This window comes from Ruditapes philippinarum, unplaced genomic scaffold (assembly GCF_026571515.1).
Source record: "Ruditapes philippinarum isolate M1 unplaced genomic scaffold, ASM2657151v2 ctg5338_1_1_1_1, whole genome shotgun sequence".
Classification (NCBI taxonomy): domain Eukaryota; kingdom Metazoa; phylum Mollusca; class Bivalvia; order Venerida; family Veneridae; genus Ruditapes; species Ruditapes philippinarum.
The window spans coordinates 14,491-37,294 of NW_026852134.1; the positions used below are offsets into that span (position 1 = coordinate 14,491).

The window sequence follows — 22,804 nt, forward strand, 5'->3', positions numbered from 1 at the left end:
AAAATTTTGGAGCATAATTATTACATTCATAGAAACAGTTATAAATTCTGTTACGATATTCTACCTCTTTTTGATAACAAATGGCTATAAACAGGGTTTTCTTAAAGTTAACTTAAATAAAATTTAATGAGCATTAAAAAATTGACTTTACCTCAAATGATTCTGGTTGACCTTCAAGATCGGCACCTTTCTCGGAGAAATAATGATATCTACCACCTGTAGCACGTGCTAGGTCATACAGGAAGTGATTAGCCTCCGCATCATTACAATTAAATGATATAGTGTGCACGGGAACACTGTGCTGCATCTGTACTTGAGCAATAATTGATTTTGGTGGCTGAAATATTTAATCAAATTAATAAACATTTATTGCTAATTATCATAATTTAAATTTGAGCAAACAAACAGTACACTGGTGGATACAGATTTTATAAAAAATTTTAATTTAGAAAAAAAATAGAAGTAATGCTGTCACAACACAAGTAAATTGTTGAAGTAAGACAAATATAACATGTGACTATATACTCAAAAAGTGTGTTCATATCTACCTTTAAGACAATTCTTTGGGTTATTTTTAATCTTATAAAAAGATTAGTATCTATATTAAAATACTTAATATAATAATATGAAAACTCTGAACTTATAGTAATGAATGTTTCTTGATTTAATTTTTTAAAAAGCAAAACTGAATAATTTCATTTCAGTTAATTTTGACCTTATACAATGTTTATTATAGTATTTTGGACAAAAAAAAAAAAATTTAATTTCGTTCCTAATAAAATCAAAATATAAAATTTTATTTGGTAAGTTTTGTCACAAAGTAGAAATGAGTTTTGAACCTGATCAGGTCTTCCATCTGTGAGCAGGTATATAGCTTGTGTGCCAGGATCACTGAGGGCATGCTGTAAGGCAGAGTATGTGTTAGTTGAGCCCCAACAAGAAAGTCCCTGAATCCATCTCCATGCCCCCTCGAGACTCGTCTCTGTCACGTCAACAAGTCGGTTCTGCCAAACTTGAGCTTTAGAGTTGAAGGCAATAAGGTTGAACTTCATTTTATGTCGGAGTTGTTCCTGAAAGATATGCAAGAGAAACTGTAATTTTTAAAAAGTTGAATTCTTTCAATTCTTTACTTTATTAAACATTTTTAAATAATAAAGTGTTACAGTTAATTGCATGCACAATAACATTTCTTGTTTAGAAAGCTTATACCAAAATCTCCACATAAATCATACACATATCATGGAAGATTGTACCAAAAGCTACCATTCTATTACACATAAAAAATATCAAGTTATGAGTATGGAGACAATAGGACTTTCATTATTTCTCATAATGAAATAAAAACCGAATCTGTAGAAATATTTGCTTAAGCCACATTGCCAATTCTTAATGTCTTGATAAATAGTGTTTCTGAAAAGAAACTTATTTTTGGTGATTTCAACATAAAGGTTTTGCTTTACCTGCATCAGAAGAAAGAGTTTGTCTTTCACATACTGGATACTGGGCACCATAGATTCTGACGTGTCAATCACAATATATATCTGATCTTCAATAAGTGTTCCGAACAAAGATCGGCTGCCTTGGTTCAACCAATCAACTCTGTTCTGAATTGCACGTAAAGCCACTAGCATTTTCTGCTCGTATGTACGATGGAGTTCAGGTGTGACTTGCACATGTACGACTTTTCCGTCTTTCCATCGTACCACTGGAAATCTGTCACAGTATTTAGCATTTACCAGTTTCTTATAGCGTAACTGAAATAAAATATAAACATCAATATTGGTATGGGTTTTTCTTTTAATTCATCAAATGAAAATGATCATATTCATCTATTATTTGATATAAAGATGGAGGAGATAAAATTGTAAATTTTTTTTATTTCTTTTTTAATTTGGAACCCATATATTCTAATATACTATATACCTTGTACAGAATATTCCCATAGCCTTATTTGTTGTTTGAATAAGCTTTTTATATACATTGAATTATATGAATAAACAAATATTACGCTGGGTAAAATAAAAGATGATAATGTGCATCACTCATTTATTCTATTATTTTCTACCTTCACTATGAAGAGCTCAATCTATTTTTAGAAACTGTAACTTACAGCATCTGTCTGATATTCATCAAGTGGGTGTGTCTGTAGATCAACAACACCATCACGATGATGGAATGCCACTCCGCTCAGGGCATCGAAGAGCTCCAACTTCTTTGCTCCAAGACCATACTTGTCTAACCAATGACGTGAACTCATGTATTGTTCATTCACTTTCTCCAGATCTACTCTAGGAGCAAGTTCGGACTCTGTAATCAGTGAAAGATAAAGAGATAAATCTACATTGACTATAAAAAGACATAGTTAAATTTATGACCAATTTGAACATTTTTTTCTAAAAACAAATGACTTTTAGAGGAAAGAACAAATAAAGGGTTCATAAAAACAGTTATTGTGACAGCATTATTTTAAACTGTGGGAATTGCCAAATCTTGCGATAAATCTAAATTTTTATCAATATTTTTAAGTATAAATAATCTTTAAATCTTAATTGTTTTTTTTTCTAAAAAATATCATTTCTCCATTAAGCTGTCTTTCAAAGCAACTTTTCAACAATGTTCTGCAGTTTTTAATCTATTTTACTTTAGCTAAATCAGTTGCTATGATAAGTCCATTTTAAAGGGACAATGATTGTACATGCTTTAAGATTTCTACAGTAATTTTACCAGCATATAATGTAAATATGTTACACTCAACCTTCAATGTCTACCATGCATTAACAAATATTTGACATCTGTAGCTAAACTTACATAGATTTACTTTTTCAAAAATTTCATTAAGTTTTGTCTCTTATGTGTCCAAGTTCATAACATTCAATGAAACACTTAAGACAATCATTAACTTAAAGCAAAAAAAAGAAAGAAAAGACTAATATTAAGAGCTTTTTTACTTTAAAGATGTAATACATTGTTCATACATGTATATAATTTTGAACTCACAACTTTATATAAAACATAATATCAACAAACAAAAATAGTGTACTGTACTTTACAAAATATATTTGTGTGCAGCTGTAGTTGTGTTAACTATTAATTACAACAAATATCAATTACTATAAGCATATAAATATAAGCAAATGAGATAAATAACATAAATTAAGCATTTTACATGACCATGGATATATATGTTTACTTATGTCTGTTTCTACTTTCTTTTACTTTCAAAGGGAAATCATACGAAACTTTTCTGTATCTGATTCTTTTAAAGACGTGTTCGGGAGTTTTCATATAGAAATAGAGGCAAAATTAAAAGAGTTGAATAGAATTTCTTTAAATTTGGCATGTTGATATAATATGATAACCCATACATTTTCAGCAAAAAAAAATTGGGGTCACCATGCTTGTTTTTGAGATATCTGCCACTGAATTGGACTTTTTTTTCTTAATTCAAGGGCAGATAATTCACAATGAATGTACACAATACCATATTTTTTTCTTATTATTATGTAGTTCAAAGGAATTCTATTGAAAACAGTTTTAATTCTGCCTTAGCAATATGGCTACATAAAAACTCTGGAATATGTCCTTTAGTTTGTTTGTTTTTCTTCTTCTTGAAATGTAGTTCATTGTTGAAAAAAATATAGCAAGATAAAAAACATTAATGGTCTGTCTGAAAACTAGAAACAAACATTTTTTTATGGCCTAATAATTAGTTGTTTTTACTACTGTCTTATTAATTTTATTTTTCGTTTTCATACATGCAATACCTATTTGTAATGTCTGGCCGTCTATATCTAAGAATATATCTAAATTACAAAGAATAACACAAAATATATAAATATGTCTAAATAACAAAAAAGCAAAAAATAGGTCTACATAATATAAAAGCAAAAAAAGAGTACATTTTTGCATAATAAATAAGGACTAAAATAGAGAGATGCAAGCAAAGTTTACAAAGGAAACTATAAGTTTGAACTTAACAAGTTGTGACATTGCAAATAGTCACAGATCAACACACTCAAGTCATGATTTAGGAGTATATTTTATAGAGGCACTCAAGTCATGACAAGGGAGTATACTATATAGATGCACTCAAGTCATGACAAAGGAGTATTTATCTATAGATGCACTCAAGTCATGGCAAAGGAGAATATTTATTATTATAGATGCACTCAAGTCATGGCAAAGGAGTATATATCTATAGAAGCACTCAAGTCATGGCAAAGGAGAATATTTATTATAATAGATGCACTCAAGTCATGGCAAAGGAGTATATATCTATAGAAGTACTCAAGTCATGACAAAGGAGTATATATCTATAGATGCACTCAAGTCATGACAAAGGAGTATATATCTATAGATGCACTCAAGTCATTGCAAAGGAGAATATATCTATAGAAGTACTCAAGTCATGACAAAGGAGTATATATCTATAGATGCACTCAAGTCATGGCAAAGGAGTATATATCTATAGAAGTACTCAAGTCATGACAAAGGAGTATATATCTATAGATGCACTCAAGTCATGACAAAGGAGTATATATTTTAAGACGCACTCAAGTCACAACAAAGGACTATACATCTATAAATGCACTCAAGTCTTGGCAAAGGAGTATATTTAGAGATGCACTCAAGTCATGACATAGGAGTATAGATTTAAAGACGCAATCATGACATGGCAAAGGAGTATATATTATAGATGCACTCAAGTAATGATGCAAGATCATATATCTAAAGAGGCACTAATGCCCTGATAAAGGAGAATAATAATTTACAGACACACACAAAATATCTAAAGAAAGAATGAGAGTACATCTTGTGATTATGATTGAAAATATATTGTAACAGTAACATGTGGCTTTAAAATCTTCAAACATAAGCATAACAATTTAACATCTACATGCAATGTGTAATGTACCGAAATGACCACTCGCAGTTCTCCTTTTAACATCTGTAAAATGTTAAAATATCAAATGTAAAAAGGAATTTATATTATACCTATATAGTATAGATTGTGCTTTTTTTCCCCCCAACGTCTGCAATTCTAATGATTAATGGATTGACAATGAAAACATGACATATGAACTCAGTATGAGTTACTGTGGGTTGGTTCAAAATCTTGATCAAAAAAAGTAAATGAATGAACCTTTTTATGATTGGTAACTTAGTATTCTTGTAACGGGAAGTAACTGGCTACCTGTTGTTACTTTCATAGCCAAATTACAATCAGAAAATCATTTTAGGATTCCTTTGAGGAAGTATAATGTTGAAAAATTTAAAAAGATCAGTTGACACAAGAAGAAATGGGGGTAAATAAAAACTAAAAAGCATAATATTCCAAAAAACCATCAAACTTTGCAGAGAAATTTGCATAGATATCAACATAAACAGGTGATCAAACTTACCATTAGCTGATACTTTAATACAAGTGGTAAAATATTACGTTTTTACAAAAATAGAATAAAACCAATATGCTTTTATGGTAAATTTTAAACTTACATTTTAACAGATTTAGCTGATTGTGAATTTTGCTAATATTTTAGAACAATAACTAGACAATATGCATTTACGTGTAAAATAATATCGTAAATCAGTCATAAAAACTTTGCAGTGTTAAATATGGAGAATGAATCATTAAGCTATGAAAAACTTTAAGTTTAATGTGACATGAAAAGACCCGTACACAAGTCCTGTATTATTTTTGAAAATATGAACTAAATTAAAAGGGAATACAAAGGAAACTTTTGTTTCTAGCTAATAACAACATTTAAACGGCTAATTTTTATTTTAGAAAATCTAGCTTTAAACTGAAAATAGTATGGGGCTAAATGTAGCAATAATGGGTTTTTCTATAGCTTATTTAATGCACGACAACTTGCGGTAGACTTTATATGTCATTTGAAATTCATATTGGTGGCATAAGAATAAACTTTATTTGTTCACAACCTAGAGAATGTTGCAGCCTAATAAAATAATGGCACAATAGTCTAATATAATAGCAATTTTAGACAACATCCTAATTGAAAAAAACATTTCAAAAATTTATCCTACTTTTACTGAAACAAAATCTTTACAACAAACATTCATATTCAAAAATTCATATTTTAGCCATTTGTTTTATCCAGATGAAGATTAATAAAACAAATTTATACATACCAAGAACTATGTTTGGCTCTGGAGTCATTCCAATGAGCTTTTGAATTTGAATGAGATTGTTCCTGGCATCCTCCATTTCCTGGAATAGTAGAACAATGTCTTCCCGGACACCAGCACCAGGCGGAATACCACCAAATGTTTTCTTCTTTAACATAATATTAGCCTTATTGGTATTTGGGTCAACAGGAAGTCCCTCATAAGAATCCATTTCCATGACAATTGCATAGACATGACTCCTGTAAAAAGACAATTTAAATAAATTGTTCTATATCTGTTTGTTAAGTGTGAAAGCATTAAATATTTTGAAACAATAAGTTCCTACATTTGTTTGGATTGCAGTTAATTTGTCACAATAACACTGTGTCACAATCACACTGATAAGATCATTTTAAGATTTCTCTGATCATCCCAGATGACCATTCATGCAATTTTCAAAGATCAATACATGGCTTGCTGATTACAACCAACAGTCTAAGAAGATACATTTCAATACATGATTTTTCTGTGAAGACAGATTGAGCGATTGGCCTGAAATTTTGCACACAGGTTATTTGGGCAAGGCCTTAATTATAGGAAAAATTTTTTTTGAAAAAAAAACAAAAAAAAATCCAGTCCTGTCTTGTCAAAAAACTTCAGTGGTAACCCTTTAATGTCCTTACAGGACATAAAATACAACAGCACAGCTGTAAGGAGACAGCAACCTAAACAATTAACTCAGAGAAGTCTGCTAATAAAGTACATGTTGAAACATTCACTGTCATCTTGTTAATTCTTTCCTTTTTTTTGACAAAGCAAATAAAGTTAAAACTACAATGAATGGTATGGTTCAAAATGAAAAGAAAATATTTGAGCCGCGTCATGACAAAACCAACATAATGGGTTTGCGACCAGCATGGATCCAGACCAGCATGCGCATCCGCGCAGTCTGATCATGATCCATGCCGTTTGCTATCAGTTTCTCTACTTGTTATAGGGTTTGTAAGCGCAAACCCATTATGTTGGTTTTGTCATGACGCGGCTCATTTATTAAACATCTTACTTTCCCCCTGTAGCAGCAGCAAATTCTCTCAGGAACCTGACTGTGTCCGAATTCTCACAGTTATATGACACAGCATGAATTGGTGGTTTACCCTTTACAGCACATATCTAAAATTACAAAACCAAATAATTAGCTACATAAAAAATGTTGACTCAATAATTTACAAATATGTTAATACATTTTTAACCTAATACAAGAAAATGCAACATTTCAGAACTAATTTTTTGTAATAAGCATTTTCATCAAAATTTTTAAAGGAAGACCAATTTGTTCATAACATCAATATTTTAAGTTAGTAGTACCTAAAAGCATATAAAATTAAAGCAGAACGGTCTTAGAATACCTCATAATTGTAAACTGACAATAAAAAAAACTCTCAGAAATATGTAAAAAATTTATAAAGAAACATTTTGCTTTAATTTCATTTACAGAGAAAGACAACAATATTTTTGACTTGTTTCAGGTCTGTGTTATTGTGTGAAAATTGTATTTAGGACATGAATCACTTTAAAAAGACTGTTTTTCATAAAAAAATACATGATATCTGGTGTGTTTAACAAAAGTCACTGACCTTCTCTTTGAGTAACTGTCTACATGTATCAACTGAGGAACCTTCTGTGTACAAATATATAGCCTCATTCTGGAAACAAAAAATATCAACTTTATTGTAGAAATTTTTTAAAAATCTTTGCAAAATCAAATCAAGCTTGTTAATCTTATAGTACATATTATAAGGATCTTACATTAGTTATTATTTTATATTATAGGTTTAATCAGGGTGAAGTAACATTTAGCCTTGCTGGGCAGCTACAGAATCTTCCCACGCAAACCAGTGCAAACTAAGATCAGCAGTCACATCCATGCCGGCTGATCATGGTCTGCATGGTCGTTTTTTATTCAGTCTGTAACAGAGCATAGCAGCTAGGGTAGTAAATATATAAACAACCATTTATATTGGCCCCATAACCTGTAAAAAAATCTTAATAATGTGATTAATACAATACATCAAGTTAGATACCCATACCTGTTTATCTTCAATAGCACGCAATACTGCTTCAACACAGGCCGTGTTTGACACGCTAGCCAGTCTATCAAGACTCCATAACCATTTGATAGCGCCCTCTACAGTATCATGAGTGACGGGAACACAGTGATCCTGGTACATACTGATCTCATCATTTGCTCTGTAATGTGTAAAATAACGAATGATTAAAATTGTATATGAATATAACATGTCGATTTTTCTTCCTTTGTTTTCAGTATGGTTTAACCAGTCCTGCTGAATTTCTTTTATGGACATGAACATCTTCCAATCCCAACTAAAACATTTATCATTTTTAAGGACAATTGCTAATGGACAGTACAGATCGTGGTCTTCAATGGTTGCATGCTGGGTAGAATTTGTTGCAGTCGACAGGCTAAGAGTTAAATTACCAAAAATGTTACAGCCATACAAGACAAACTTTGAACTTTCATAAAAAAATAAAATATCTAGAATCCTATGACTCTTATTATTTTGTTAAAGTGGGCACTTGAAAAGATGCTCCTCTTACTTTATATAAAAGCAGTGAAATAATTCTGAGTGAAGAAAAACTAACATGATTATTTAAGTCAAAAGAGAAAATCCTTCTCAGCTGATGTTTTTACTAGCATGTAAACATACCTTATGAGATTAAACTTGGCGATCTGTGTAACCTGTTCATACAAGACACGCTCTAGTCCCATTCTATACATATCAAATTGTTGTGGTGACATATTTCGAATGTCAAGGACAACGGTAACAGCTCTCTCTTCAATGACGCCAAACAGACGTCGACTCTCCGATGTCAACCATTCAAGACGACGTTTATACAGGTGTATGGCTTGCTGAAGGCGGTTCTCTAGTTGACGTAGCTTATCTCTTCCACATGTCACCTATTTTTTATTATATCATATTTATGATAAAATCACTTTGGAATGAAAATATTAATCATACTTAAACAGTACATATTTTTAGAATCAATCAAAAATTGTATTAAAAATTATACATGGCTTAAAGACAATTATAATTCTAAGATTTGAGAAAGTTGTACTTTTCATTATCTCTACTAAATTAAAGCAACTGTGCTTTTTTAAAACTGTTTTCACTTCTCTTCTTGGATTTCTTTTGAAAGTTAGAATCTGATATAATGCTTTGTTTCTTAAATCCTAACAAAGTAAAACACAATAATAGTAGATTCTCTCTCTTAATTGGGAAGAGACCCTAGCCCTTTGATATTGGGAAGAATTATTGATAACATAATTTGCCGATTCGGAAAGTAAAAAGGTAGTTTAAGGTTGAATTTTAAGGAAAACTGCATGATTTTAAAGAATTTTTTTATTGGGAAGAGGCCTTTATAAGGTGAAAAACTTTATATAACACTTAGTTCAAACAAGAGGATGGTAAACATTTTGCTGAGATATGAAACAATTATCTTAATGTTATACAACTGGTACATACGTTGAACATTTTGCCATCAGGTCTCATGAGTTGATGGAACAATCCTTCAGCATATCTTGATGAAACTGGTCTCTTTAGTGTCAAGTCATAATCTACAAAATATAAATTATATAATGATATATGTATCGTAATGTATATCTTGGTCACAGTCAATGAAAATTGAATATGAGTGCAGTTGTTTTTCTTACAAAAGTGATAATTTGTTGTCAAAATAAAATAATGCTTCCAGTATAGAATGAAAATATTCATAAAGTGACAAGTCTAATAAGAATGAGGGAAAATTATAAGGCTTATCCATTTTTAAAAATGCAACTATTGAAGTAGATGATTACGCTTCAATTGCAAATGATGTCACAATGAAATACCTAATTCCAGAAACTCTGACCAAAATTAATGTAACATCTGTCACACCAATCAAAAACAAGTCTTAATATAAGGTACTTTCATTGGCTTAGATAAAATCTGTAATATTTTCAAAATTTCATAGCTAAAAAGTGTTAAATAGTAAATATACCTTCACTCATTTTAAAACCAATCACAGGCAGAATCTGTTGTAAGGCAAGCTTGTTCTTGTGTAGGCCATAGTTCTGTAGCCATTTCCGTGTAGAGATGAGGGCACGAACATCAAGCTCCCACTCTTTGCTGGGGGTCTTTTTAATGCTGACTTCGGGATTATAATCATCCTCACTTTTAACTATCACAGATGAAGGGGTTTCGTTAAGGCACCGGGTGTTCATGTCAAAAGACACTTCTGAAATATACAGAAAAAATAAAATAATTTCACGAAACCATGTGATGATCATGTCAAAAAAATGCTTTAGAAATAGACAGTAAAATTCACAATCATTTTATTTCCCATTTATCTATGACTAAAGTTACAATATTCATGTATGATAATATTTCATTTCCAATGCTTTGGAAATAGACGGAAAAATTTACAATCTGTGAATCATTTTTATCCCCTTTTATCTATGGCTAAAGGTACAATATATAATTTTATTTCATTTCTATCATAATAAAGGTATGATAATGAAAGGTTCATCCTAGCTGACTTCTTGTTTTTAATACAGGCTGAGAGTGAAAACCATTTTAAAATCCCTCCATAAACTTTCAGGATATTGAATGAGTGTAGATTTAATACTAAATTTATTGAATAAGTTGAATGAAATCATATTATGTGAGCCTCTGGCAAGCAAAATATTGTTTTATTTAAGGAGTTCAATAAATGTTGTATTGAATCTCCATGAATACAATATTCTATTTATCACAAACATGTATCTAGAATAAGACCTGTTTAGAGCTAAAAAGTCATTTTTCATTGACATGATTTTATTAGAATGCTTGCATAAGTGCGCTTTAACGCTATTTTTGTATGTAATGCAAATTACGTCAAGTCGAAGTGTTATTACACTTTGAGTGTAAGTAATAGAAAGAGCACCGAAACACGAGGCTATCTGATTTGTACGAGGGGGCGTAGCCCCTGAGTATAAATCAGATTGCCGAGTGTTTTGGTGTTCTTTCTCTTTTGTATCATAGTCAAACATGACAGCACGTTCCCTGTTGTCATAATACGAAATCCCAGAAAAAATGAACCAATGAATGAGCATTTGAATATGATATTTCTGCCCCTTTCCCTTTCTCTGCCGTCACAATAAGTAAACCCCAGCAAAAATGAACCAATAAACGGGCATTATCTGGAGTGCGGGTAACTGATACCTGCACTCCAGTTACCGCACTGTGCATGTATATGTATACGATTTAACTCTGACACTTTTTCAACAGAAAGGTCCCCAAACTATGATACAATAACCTTTTATTACATGGGTTTATTACACATATATGCCGTGGCTTATGTGATAAACATTTTGTTTGCAATGAACGCTTTGATTGTTGGCAATTATAATAACTTCCTTGTGCCATTTATATAATCTATAGAGCCTTGCAGACCCACACACTTGAAATATTCTGACCAAACTATTATACTTTCATCAACTCAATTTTAGTTTTGATATTGAACCCTTATAACCCTATCCTCACTCTATCTTTCAGTCTAGACAAACATTATCATTATTAGAAAAATATTTCAAATTATATACTGACTGAATAGCAAACAGTGCAGATCATGATCAGACATAAAGAATATGCCAGCTGATCTTGGTCTTTATTTTACCAATGGGTAAACTGCCAGCAGGCTAAAGGTTAAACTACCAACAGACTTATTCTGTTACCGGCAGGCTATTTTAGGTTAAACTACCAACAGACAGTTTCATTTTCAAATTATGACATGTTTATTACATAATTTCATCTGGATATGGGTTAAATACCATAAAAGCTGATATATAAATTGTTCCCCAGATAACAACATGCTGACAGGGATTTTATAAAGGTCTTAATGTATTATAAGTGACAAGTCTTATCCATACAGAAAACAAGATAATATATTGAATATTTGCATTGATATTTAAAATATAATGATATTATACTGTATGACAAATGTGGGGAGGATTGACAATGTCACAGATAAAGGAAAAATTAGGTGAGAACAGCTTAAGTTTAAGAGAGTTCTGCTTCCTCAATAAATATTATCAGAGATTCCTTAAATGAAATACATGCTAGCTTAAATAATGCACAATAATTTGTACTAAGACATGATAATTTAAGTACTCAGACATGGTGCTTGGTAGGAAGACATCAGGTGTTTGGTAGAAGACAAGATGATTGGTAGTTAGACAAGATGATTGGTAGTAAGACATGATAATTGATGATTAGTTCTAAGACATGATGATTGGTAGTCAGACATGATGATTGGTAGTAAGTCATGATAATTAGTTCTAAGACATGATGATTGGTTCTAAGACATGATGATTGGTACTAAGACATGATGATTAGTACTAAGACATGATGATTGGTACAAAGACAAGATGATTGGTACTCAGACATGATGATTGGTACTCAGATATGATGATTGGTACAAAGATAAGATGATTGGTACTCAGACATGATGATTGGTACTCAGACAAGATGATTGGTACTCAGATATGATGATTGGTACAAAGACAAGATGATTGGTACTCAGACATGATGATTGGTACTCAGATATGATAATTAGTTCTAATACATGATGATGGGTACTCAGACATGATGATTGGTACTCAGACATGATGATTGGTACTCAGACATGATGATTGGTACTCAGACATGATGATTGGTAGTAAGACAGAATGATTGGTAGTTAGGCATGATAATTAGTACTCAGACATGACAACAGTTACTGGTAGTAAGATATGATGACTGGTAGTAATAGAAAGTCTGAATAAGACATAAAACATAGGTTGTAAGGGATGATAATTGGTAATAAGATATGATAAATGCAAGTTAAACATGATAATTGTAAAAGAGGAGATTAAAATATACAAAAAATAATCCATACATAGCTACCATGGTTAGCCATGCACTAGAAATATAGTGATAATTACAGCAAAATCAGTAATTAATCTCACATAGTATCATAGTTTGGAAAATGTGTCAGAGTTAAATCGTATATATATATGCACAGTGCGTTAATTGGAGTGCAGGTATTAGTTACCCGCACTCCGGAGCATGCCCACTGAATGGCTCATCTTGGCTGGGGTTTACAAATTGTGACGGCAGAGAAAGGGAAAGCAACAGAAATATTATATTTAGATGCTCCTTCATTGGTTACTTATTTTCTGGGGTTTCATATTGTAACAACAGGGAACATGTTTTTATTTTTGACTATGATACAAAAGAGAAAGAACACCAAAACACTTGGCAATCTGATTAATACTTGGGGGCTATGCCCCCTAGTACAAATCAGATAGCCTTGTGTTTCGATTCTTTCTATTACTAACATGTAAATTTCTACTTGATAACATGTAAATTATTGCTTGAATCTTTTTACTTTTCTTAAAATCTTAGTACATTTTCCTCAAGTTTTATTTTCTTGAAATACTTAGACTCATCGGGCATGCAGCTTTAATAAACATACAAATTTTTCCCTATTTAAATTCTTTTCAACATATACTTAAAAATTCAAACTGTATTTGATAAATATATAGTATATCTGTAGCCAAATATAAAATGACAATTTTAATTCAAATCAAATATTTGTACAAGTTGGTGTTTGAATACAGAATAATTTACCAAAGACATGGGTTATCAAAGGTATTGACCCAGGGAGAATAAATTTCATTCTGCCACTGCCTAAATAAAGGTATATAGTTTACATAAAATGTGACCTGTAAACTACACCTGTATTATAACATTAAACAATTCTCCAGATGAAGAAGGAGTCATAAAACAGGTTCCATAAAACATTGTAGCACATTAAAGGGTGACAATAACTTTACCTGTATAATGGACTATACTATTTAACAGAAAATAACAAGGAACATCGCAATGCGATGCAACCAGGTTTTCAGCAAAATATTTCACAGAAGCTTTGTCATGAAGGGGCATTTGTTTTTAATTGAACTTTTAGGAGGAATTATGGCTTTTTTAATATTCCTCAAACAAAAATGATTGAGAAATTTTATGTTGTCTATTCGCCTTTTTTTCCCAAATGTTTTAGAAAGGTAAACAGTACTTTATTTTTGCTTAATTTTTGCATTTTTGCGTCTCTTGTCATTTTCTTTTGTCAACAATATTGGCGTGTGGTGTTTTGTGCGATATCAAGAAAAGTATGTTCACAATTTTAAAAAAATACTTGAATGATGTCTTGGAAGAAACTTGGGAATTTAGTGAGCGCCAGGGCACTTGATGACAAAGCTTCTGTGAAAGTTTGGTCAAAATCCATTGAGAAATGTAGGAGAAGTTGCGCACTGTAGAAATTGTTCACTATATATTCTGTATAAGGAAAAAATATACAAAGGGCCATAATTCGGTCAAATATTATCCAATCACAAAACCCCAACAATATGTGCCAGGCACTTGATAACAAAGCTTCTAAGAAAGTTTGGTCAAAATCCGTTGAGAAATGTAGGAGGAGTTGAGCACAGAAGAAATTGTTCTCTATATATTCTGTATAAGGAAAAAATATACAAAGGGCCATAATGCGGTCAAATATTATCCAATCACAAAACCCCGACAATATGTGCCAGGCACTTGATAACAAAGCTTCTAAGAAAGTTTGGTCAAAATCCGTTGAGAAATGTAGGAGGAGTTGCGCACAGAAGAAATTGTTCACTATATATTCTATATAAGGAAAAAAAAACAAAGGGCCATAATTAGGTCAAAATATATACCAATTGCAAAACCCTGGCAATATGTGTCAGGGCACTTGATGACAAAGCTTCTGAGAAAGTTTGGTCAAAATCTGTTGAGAAATGTAGGAGTTGCGCACAGAAGAAATTGTTCACTATATATTTTATATAAGGAAAAAAAACAAAGGGCCATAATTAGGTCAAATATTATCTAATCGCAAAACCCCGACATTATGCGCCAGGGCACTTGATGACAAAGCTTCTGTGAAAGTTTGGTCAAAATCCGTTGAGAAATGTAGGAGGAGTTGCGCACAGAAGAAATTGTTTACGCCCGCCCGCCCGCCCGTCCCGCCCGCCGACATACCTCAATCTAATAACCAGTTTTTTCCTTCGGAAAACCTGGTTAAAAACACAGTTACTTAAAGATGGTAATAATGGGACTTCAGATGGTATTTAAAGACTGCATTTTATCACATTGTATGATATCTTACAGTAATCCAAGTGAATAAGCTTATATTTTGACACAAAACTTATTTATACATTTTTTTCAATTTTCCACAGTATAGATTTTAACATATAAATTAATTGACGCAAAAGTGGCTCAAAAGGTTTTGACTATATAGAGAAGCAAAACAGTATACATTATTTCAATTTCTTTTGTTACAAAATCCTTTAATATGAAGAAGGTGAGCTAAAAACAAATGTATATAAGTCACTTACTATCAGAGTAGGCCATTTTCTTGTACGGATCCACTGCCAGGAACGTATCCCTAATGGCGGAGGAAGTTTTCTGTTCTGTTTGGAGAAGGCTTTCCATCTTTGTTGTCTTTCACTTTTTTGAATCAACAAATCATTGACCTGAAATTTAAAAAAAAAAATGTCTTAAATTATGAAGAATTAAACAAAAAGCACTCGGAGTTAAACTAAATCTTCTCAATATTGATAATTAATAAATATAATACTCAACAGGCTTTACTTCTTTATCATAATGAAGTGTTGCAAATGCTCTTTTGAAGAAAAAAAAATACATGCCATTATAAAAGGATGATCAATAAAAAAAAAATTGTTTTTCAGAATTTTTTTTTTACTTTTATATCATGTATATAATAAAATATGGAAAATATCTATACAAATGTAATCCGCAGAAATTTTTTCACTTCTCTACATATATCTTCTTCTTTAATGAAAAAATTCCTTGTTGGAATATACATTATACATGTATTTTACCTACTGTTTATTGATTGTAAGTTAATTAGTTTCCCTATATACAAGTATGTGATCAGTGATAACGTAATTAGTAGCACTGGGAGCCAAATAATCAAACAGTGGTAAACAAATTATCAAACAATACTTTATTGATTAAGCCTTCAGCTTCCACTTACCCACATTACAATATTCCCCATGGCATGTTACAATAATTAAAAAATAAAGAAACCAATCTACATTAAATAGACTGATTAAAAGTTTATATACAAACATACAAATTTTTCTCTGACAAAAAAATAATACAGATCTACAAATCCTATCTCTAAACAATATCCTTATATTTTCACTTTTGTTGAAAAATAAACACGTAATTTATTATACATGTGATAAATAGTACATGTATAAGATAATGAAGATAGCTAAAGCTAGTGAGCGTTTATAATATATATTACATGTATATAAATTGTAAGTTTGGCAACTTACTGGAATTATAGTAATATTTATCATTGGAATACATAATGAAGGTCTATAGTTACTAACCAGAACTTGAAATAGGTCTATAACTGAATGTGAAAACATCAATAATGTCCATGTGAAAATGAGCCACGCCATGACAAAAACAACATTATGGGTTTGCGACCAGCATGGATCCAGACCAGCCTGCGCATCCGAGCAGTCTGATTAGGATCCATGCTGTTCGCTATCAGTTTCTCTACTTGTAATAGGGTCTGTAAGCGAACAGCATGGATCCTCCGATCAGACGGCGCGGATGCGCAGGCTGGTCTAGATCCATGCTGGTTGCAAACCCATTATGTTGGTTTTGTCATGGCACGGCTCAAATAATCTTTTGCAAACATATTACATAATTATAAATATCAATATATTGTGAAATTTTTAAAATCTAGATTACAATAATTAAAGATCATGACTCTATGACTTTCACTCCCTAGGAGTCATTTAGCTGCGTTTTTATTGTGTCCGTCTTTTATGATATATGATATGTCTTTAAATAACTATAGAATTTGGTAAATAAACAAACAAAATGTTCAATATGAATTATTATAGATATTAAAAAGGTCACAAAATAAGTTAAGTTAACAAAACAAGTCTCAGAATTAAGTTCTCTAACAGCCTTTTGATGAAAATAATACATGTATGTTTTGTATGATTTAAACCTTTTTATTTGTTCCCCACACGCATATCACTGAATATACAATGCTGACTTGAACATTATCAAGAACTTATAATTTATTTCTATATAAATAGTTGAAACTCGAATCCAAATAAACCACTTAACCCTAGATCCCAGCTAAATTTGCAGGGGGACAGTACCCTAGGTCTGTCGAGCACTTCTCTGAGTCAATGCAATGGTTGTATTTTCACAATTAAATACTGAAGTAAGGATTATTTCAACCTAACAATATGGGGATATCATTCTAATTGTCCTTTATTGAGGATTTGATAATAAAACATCTAAGTTTCTGATTTTCTTTATGGGTGTTGTTTGGGTGGTTTAAATGTAATTATAAGCTTTGTTTTAGGTCTTTAAAAACGTACCTATTTTTATACTGTGATGGGACGGGTACGCTGACAACGCCAAAGGGAAAATGCACCAATAATCGTGATAGAAATCTGGCTCCTATTCATTCATGGAGCATGCCATTGAGTGAAGTGCATCATATCCCAATATATAAGTTAACCATAATGTTTAAATAATTAGTCATGTTTAAACAGTTCAAAAGTAATTTCAAATATAAAAGTCCTTATATATATAATTTCCTAATAATGTGATTATCAGATTCACCTTAATTGGTAAATCTACATGATTGTATGGTTAAGAAAACAATACTACATGTATAAGCTTTAAACTGTTTATACATAATTTTTTTTCTTTTTTTTTTCAAAAATTCAAATGGTAGCTTTCTAAAGCTCATATTTTAATATATATAAGTACCAAAAAGTTTTGTTATTTTTTATAACCTGATCTCAAACTTAATGTGCAAGAGATGAAAGGCGGCATAAAACTATAAAGTTCTGCAATCCAGAACTTCAATAAGCTCAGATGTTGCATCTTTATAAATCTTATTTAATCAATTTGAGCATAAAAAGAATGAAGTAATGTAATTTTTAACCAAACCTTTAATAATTCATCATTAATTTTGTAAATTGAGATATAGCCCTGGGCAGTGTTTTCTCTAGAAATTGCGTGTTACGTGTCTTTTCCATTTGACATGTTAATATTATAGCCATATGTTTTCTGTGACGCATTTAAATGCGAGTGTCTTAGTATAATTTTGTTGTCCATAAATAGCATAAAGTTTATAACCTGATAGGTCACCGTGATGATTTATCTTAGACACTTAAGTTATTATAACACATTAAAAGCGCTCGCATACTTCAGAATGCTACATCAATTTATCCGGGTAAATTCGCAATGACTTCGTAGAACAAGCAGCGAAGATTAACTTCATTCTTTTAAAAACAGAATGATAACTTTAATGGGTGGATAGCTTCTACCAGAAGTATCTCTATACTTACATACAAAATGAGGAAACCAAACTGAATGCCCAAACTTTAATGTAGTCAACTAAGAAATCCAAGCAAAACGATAATGCTTCGAAGTGAGTTTTTCGTAAAAAGTTGCTTGAGACAATCTCTGGTTGCCACATAATGTACAGATTGTATATCCTAAAGTAAAGACAACCCATTCGACATAGGGTTGCATAAACTTCAGATTTTCTACATTAAAAAGACATGTTACACACACTGAATTCCAAAATGTCAAAAAGAGCTGTTACATTTTACAAAAACTGAAAATGAGGCTGAAAATATGGTGTAATTTATACGGGGAAGTCAAAGACCGGGCCCGCGAAGCGGGTCCGGGCTTTGGCTGGCCCGGCTATAGACTACACGTGTATATTTAAAAGAAAATCAAATAAAAAACAATTAAAAAATATATAGAATTCTATACCTATCAATGAAATTTTCAGTGTCAGTTCTAGTCGGGCGCCGCCATTTACAATGTAACTCAATGATAACAGGTGGGGTATTCCGATAACGGAACAAATCTCAACTTTTCGGATAAATAATAATCGTCAAGTGTTCCGAGTGAAAACGGAAGCGGTGCATGTAATACCGAATGACACCTTTAAAACGGAAAGAATGAAAGGAATTTTTTAACGACTTCCCCGTTCATAGGCTTTGCCTAATTTCATATTATTTTAGACATAAATAAATAATAAAATTATAATACCTTGTAAATTCTTTGCCTCTATATTAAGTTTAAGTGAAGTTATTGTTAATATATATTCATGACACTTTTCATTTCTAAAATGTCCCTCTAATTTAGAACAAAAGGGTCAAATATGACCCCAATTTCATGAGACATCACTGTACTAGCTGTAGCCAAAACTTCCAAGTAGTTTTTGTAGAATATAAATTTGGTCAAAATTTGCTAAAATCGGTGATTAAACCATACGAAAATGTTTTTTGAGAACATATGAGGTAGGAACTAAATGTTATTGCACGAAGTTACTTACGGTGAAGATTATTCAGACTTGTCTAAATCCAACAAGCTTAAAATGTTAAAGAAACTAAGCTAATTAAGCAAGCACCTGTCAATATCCGCCATCTTGTTTATCAATCGTTGCTTAGCTTTCTAAATTTCCGGCATTTTCCGTAAAAGGTCCTCGATTTTTTCCGTCAAAACTTATACCTGAATATTTCCGGAAATCAACGACAACAGAAAAAATATATCGGCTTTCTCCGTCAATTGGTTCTTGGCGTCTTAACAATTCTTCAACCAGAAGCCAGGAGCCAGTGTGTTAAAATTTATGAGCGCATAACCACATGACGTATTACACATTCATCGTTCAGGAAGGGAAACAGAAATGGCACCGACAGTTATTAGATTGTGCTGTGCTGCCTTTAGATGGACACCAGTTGTTTTTATATCAGCTATAGTTGTCTGGTCATATTATGCGTATGTTGTTCAAATGTGCTTTTGTAAGTATACCTGATCATTTATTGCTATTTTTGTTTTGTTTACATGGTTTATCACGATTTTTGATGCTTTAGGCCTTGAAATAACTGTTAGACTGTTTACACAAGTCTGAAGAAGCTGGCATTGTGGGAGAAACGCTGGGGCATGAGTTTCCACCCAGAGAAGTGCAGCATAATCAGGGTCCACAGGAAGAGGAACCCCATCATAAACCCTTACTCCTTGAAGGGCCACACACTCGAGATAGACTCGACAACCAAGTATCTCGGGTGTCCATATGTCTGGAAACCTTTCCTGAAACCAACATGTTGACAAGATTGTGAAGAAGGGCAACAGTACACTCGGCTTCCTTCGACACAACCTGCGCATCAGCAACGAACAGGTTAAGAGCACAGCCTACATGTCACTCGTGCGACCAGGCCTTGAATATTGCTCCACCGTCTGGAACCCTTATACCTTACATGCAAGCTCAAGATGGTCCTGAGGAGAGCTGCAAGATATGTGATGAACCGTTACCACAACACCAGCTGCGTATCCTCCATGATCCAACACTTGTGGTGGAAGACATTAGAGTCATGGCGAACCATTGAGCCCAGCTGACCATGATGTTCAAGATCACCAATGACCTTGTGGACATACCAGTCAGCGATTATCTCACCCCTCACCCCTGCCCCAAGCCGCACTAGAAGTGACCACTCCAAGAAGTTCCACCTACCATCCACATCTACATCGTACTACAAGAAGTCCTTCTTCCCTCGTACAGCCACAACCTGGAACAGCCTACCTGCCTCCGTTGCAGGGGCAATCATCCCTCACATTCTAATCCGCCATTAAGGGCCCAGCTACAAGTACCCACTATGTGCAGGCTGCGGCCACCGTAACCAGAGAGGTTTGGGTTGAAGAGGCGAAATGTAGCTAGCCAAACTTTTTGTCTATATCTCTTTCTTTTGACCTATCCAACCTCTTCTAACTTTCTATCATTTCTTGTATATTTCTTTTTCTTGACCTAGCACCAACTGTCGCGTTATAATCAAGTGTGATTGCGCCGATGTACGATGTAGATGTTAATGAATCGATTGTAATTCTTTAAGCCTTAATCACAGCGTACACTCCATCGTCCACAGTGACTTCCGCTTGCGAGCGAAATATACACTGTAAAACGCAGAACAAGGCTGAAAAACAGGTAAAACATGTCAAAATAAATAAATCATTGGTTTATTTTACTTATATGTGTGGTACTGACATAAACTAAATTATTCATAATCAATATTCTAATGTGCAAGCATATATTTTCAGACAAAATGCGGTTTCTCACTCAGATTTCTCGAAAAAAATCAAAATTGTTTGCATCAAACGACGATTTCAAAGCTTTTAACCTAATATTTGAACAAATCTTTTTGATGCTATCGAGAATTATGTTCTAAGCACCAGAAAATTAAAAACTGTTATTTGTAAACGTCTTGGTTGCGAAAGTATTGACAATAAATTAGCAACTGTTGATGTTCCCTCACTGTACGGTTGCTTGCTACCTCTCTGTACGGTTGCTTATGAGGACTTGAAAAAAAAACTGTACGGTTGCCTGGGAGCAAGCTACAAATTTTGTTACAATTAAAAACACAATTCTTGAACAGTTGGCCCATTTTAAAGGTAACAATGGCATTGGCCATGCATTTAAACCAAAATTAAAATAAATGTGGGTTTAATAACTAATGTATGTCAAACTTTGTGATGGTAAATTGAGACTCTAATATATACTTTAAGTGATTGAATTTAACTGCAGTTAACGTACATATTTACATGGCATGATGTTCAATGTATATTTAACGTTATTGTAACTTCTCTTTTTTGTAGGTTAATACTAATCATGGAGACATATATGTGCATCTATTGTGATTTAGAGTGTGAACAGTTTTGTGAATTAATAGATCATGTGATTATAAGACATCCTGACGAGAACCTGAAAATAAGAATTATATTATCAAAGAGGGGCAAAGTGTCAAGTCATAGCGATTTGACTGATTACTACTTTAGAATGTAAAATAAAAAGAAATAAAGTTAATGAGTTTTATTATGTTTGGCTCTGTATGCCTATAGAGCACTGCTTTTTTGCTTTTTTCTATTGCAGCAACAATATATTTGAGAGCGAAGCGTAAACATGCTAAAAGAAAAAGCGGAGAAATATCACAACCGGCATTGTCAGGACGAGGAGTTCAACCTGTGCGAGAATATCATAGATTAAATGAAAATATGATAACCGCAGAAAAAAAGATACGGTGGTTTGTCGGACATCTAATAATGACATACTGACAAACTGTGCACTGACAATATTTTAATAAGTGTTTAAAGATGAAACCTACGGAGTTTATTGAACGAAGTGATGCAAAGGACTTTCTCCTACAAGCAGAAAATGTGTCATGACTATGCTTTCACAGTAATAACAGTAAACTATTTGAAGTCTAACTTAACTACGGTAGTTCTGAAAATGATATGGATACAAGAATAATATTTTGACCTCAGTGAGTTAGAAGATACTTAGATAGTAGGTGCTGTTTTATCAAGACATCGGTTGAAACCTGACTAGCTCATAGTTTACAAATGGTACAATTAGCTATAATTTTTCCAAACATGTATAGAAAATTTCATTGGGGCTTGAAAGCTGTTCATTTCTTAAGGCATATGGACATTTCAAACCGAATGTAAAATTT

At 32.4% G+C, this 22,804-nt stretch overlaps 2 protein-coding genes across 6 annotated transcripts in view; one reads left to right on the forward strand and one right to left on the reverse strand.

Moving 5' to 3' along the window:
- Positions 1-19,759, reverse strand: part of LOC132750291 (von Willebrand factor A domain-containing protein 3B-like) — a 31,711-nt gene extending 11,952 nt beyond the window's left edge. Inside the window, exons 1-14 of the mRNA XM_060740243.1 lie at positions 19,639-19,759; positions 15,614-15,751; positions 10,186-10,422; positions 9,672-9,763; positions 8,856-9,106; positions 8,217-8,376; positions 7,764-7,832; positions 7,193-7,299; positions 6,154-6,389; positions 4,916-4,948; positions 2,111-2,307; positions 1,461-1,754; positions 840-1,070; positions 152-337 (exon numbers count right to left, since the gene is read on the reverse strand). Of these exons, the coding sequence (XP_060596226.1) occupies positions 152-337; positions 840-1,070; positions 1,461-1,754; positions 2,111-2,307; positions 4,916-4,948; positions 6,154-6,389; positions 7,193-7,299; positions 7,764-7,832; positions 8,217-8,376; positions 8,856-9,106; positions 9,672-9,763; positions 10,186-10,422; positions 15,614-15,710 (2,190 nt within the window). The 5' untranslated portion in view covers positions 15,711-15,751; positions 19,639-19,759. The remainder of the gene's footprint in view (positions 1-151; positions 338-839; positions 1,071-1,460; positions 1,755-2,110; positions 2,308-4,915; positions 4,949-6,153; positions 6,390-7,192; positions 7,300-7,763; positions 7,833-8,216; positions 8,377-8,855; positions 9,107-9,671; positions 9,764-10,185; positions 10,423-15,613; positions 15,752-19,638) is intronic.
- Positions 19,760-19,939: 180 nt separating this feature from the next.
- The window catches only part of LOC132750257 (palmitoyltransferase ZDHHC15B-like), a 29,783-nt gene continuing 26,918 nt past the window's right edge, over positions 19,940-22,804 (forward strand). For 2 of the 5 annotated variants that reach the window (XM_060740210.1, XM_060740225.1), the window contains exon 1: positions 19,941-20,104. In XM_060740210.1, the coding sequence (XP_060596193.1) occupies positions 19,990-20,104 (115 nt within the window). In that variant the 5' untranslated portion in view covers positions 19,941-19,989. Of the gene's footprint in view, positions 20,105-22,804 lie in introns of all 5 variants that reach the window. The other 3 variants (XM_060740217.1, XM_060740233.1, XM_060740203.1) reach the window with 2 other exon arrangements.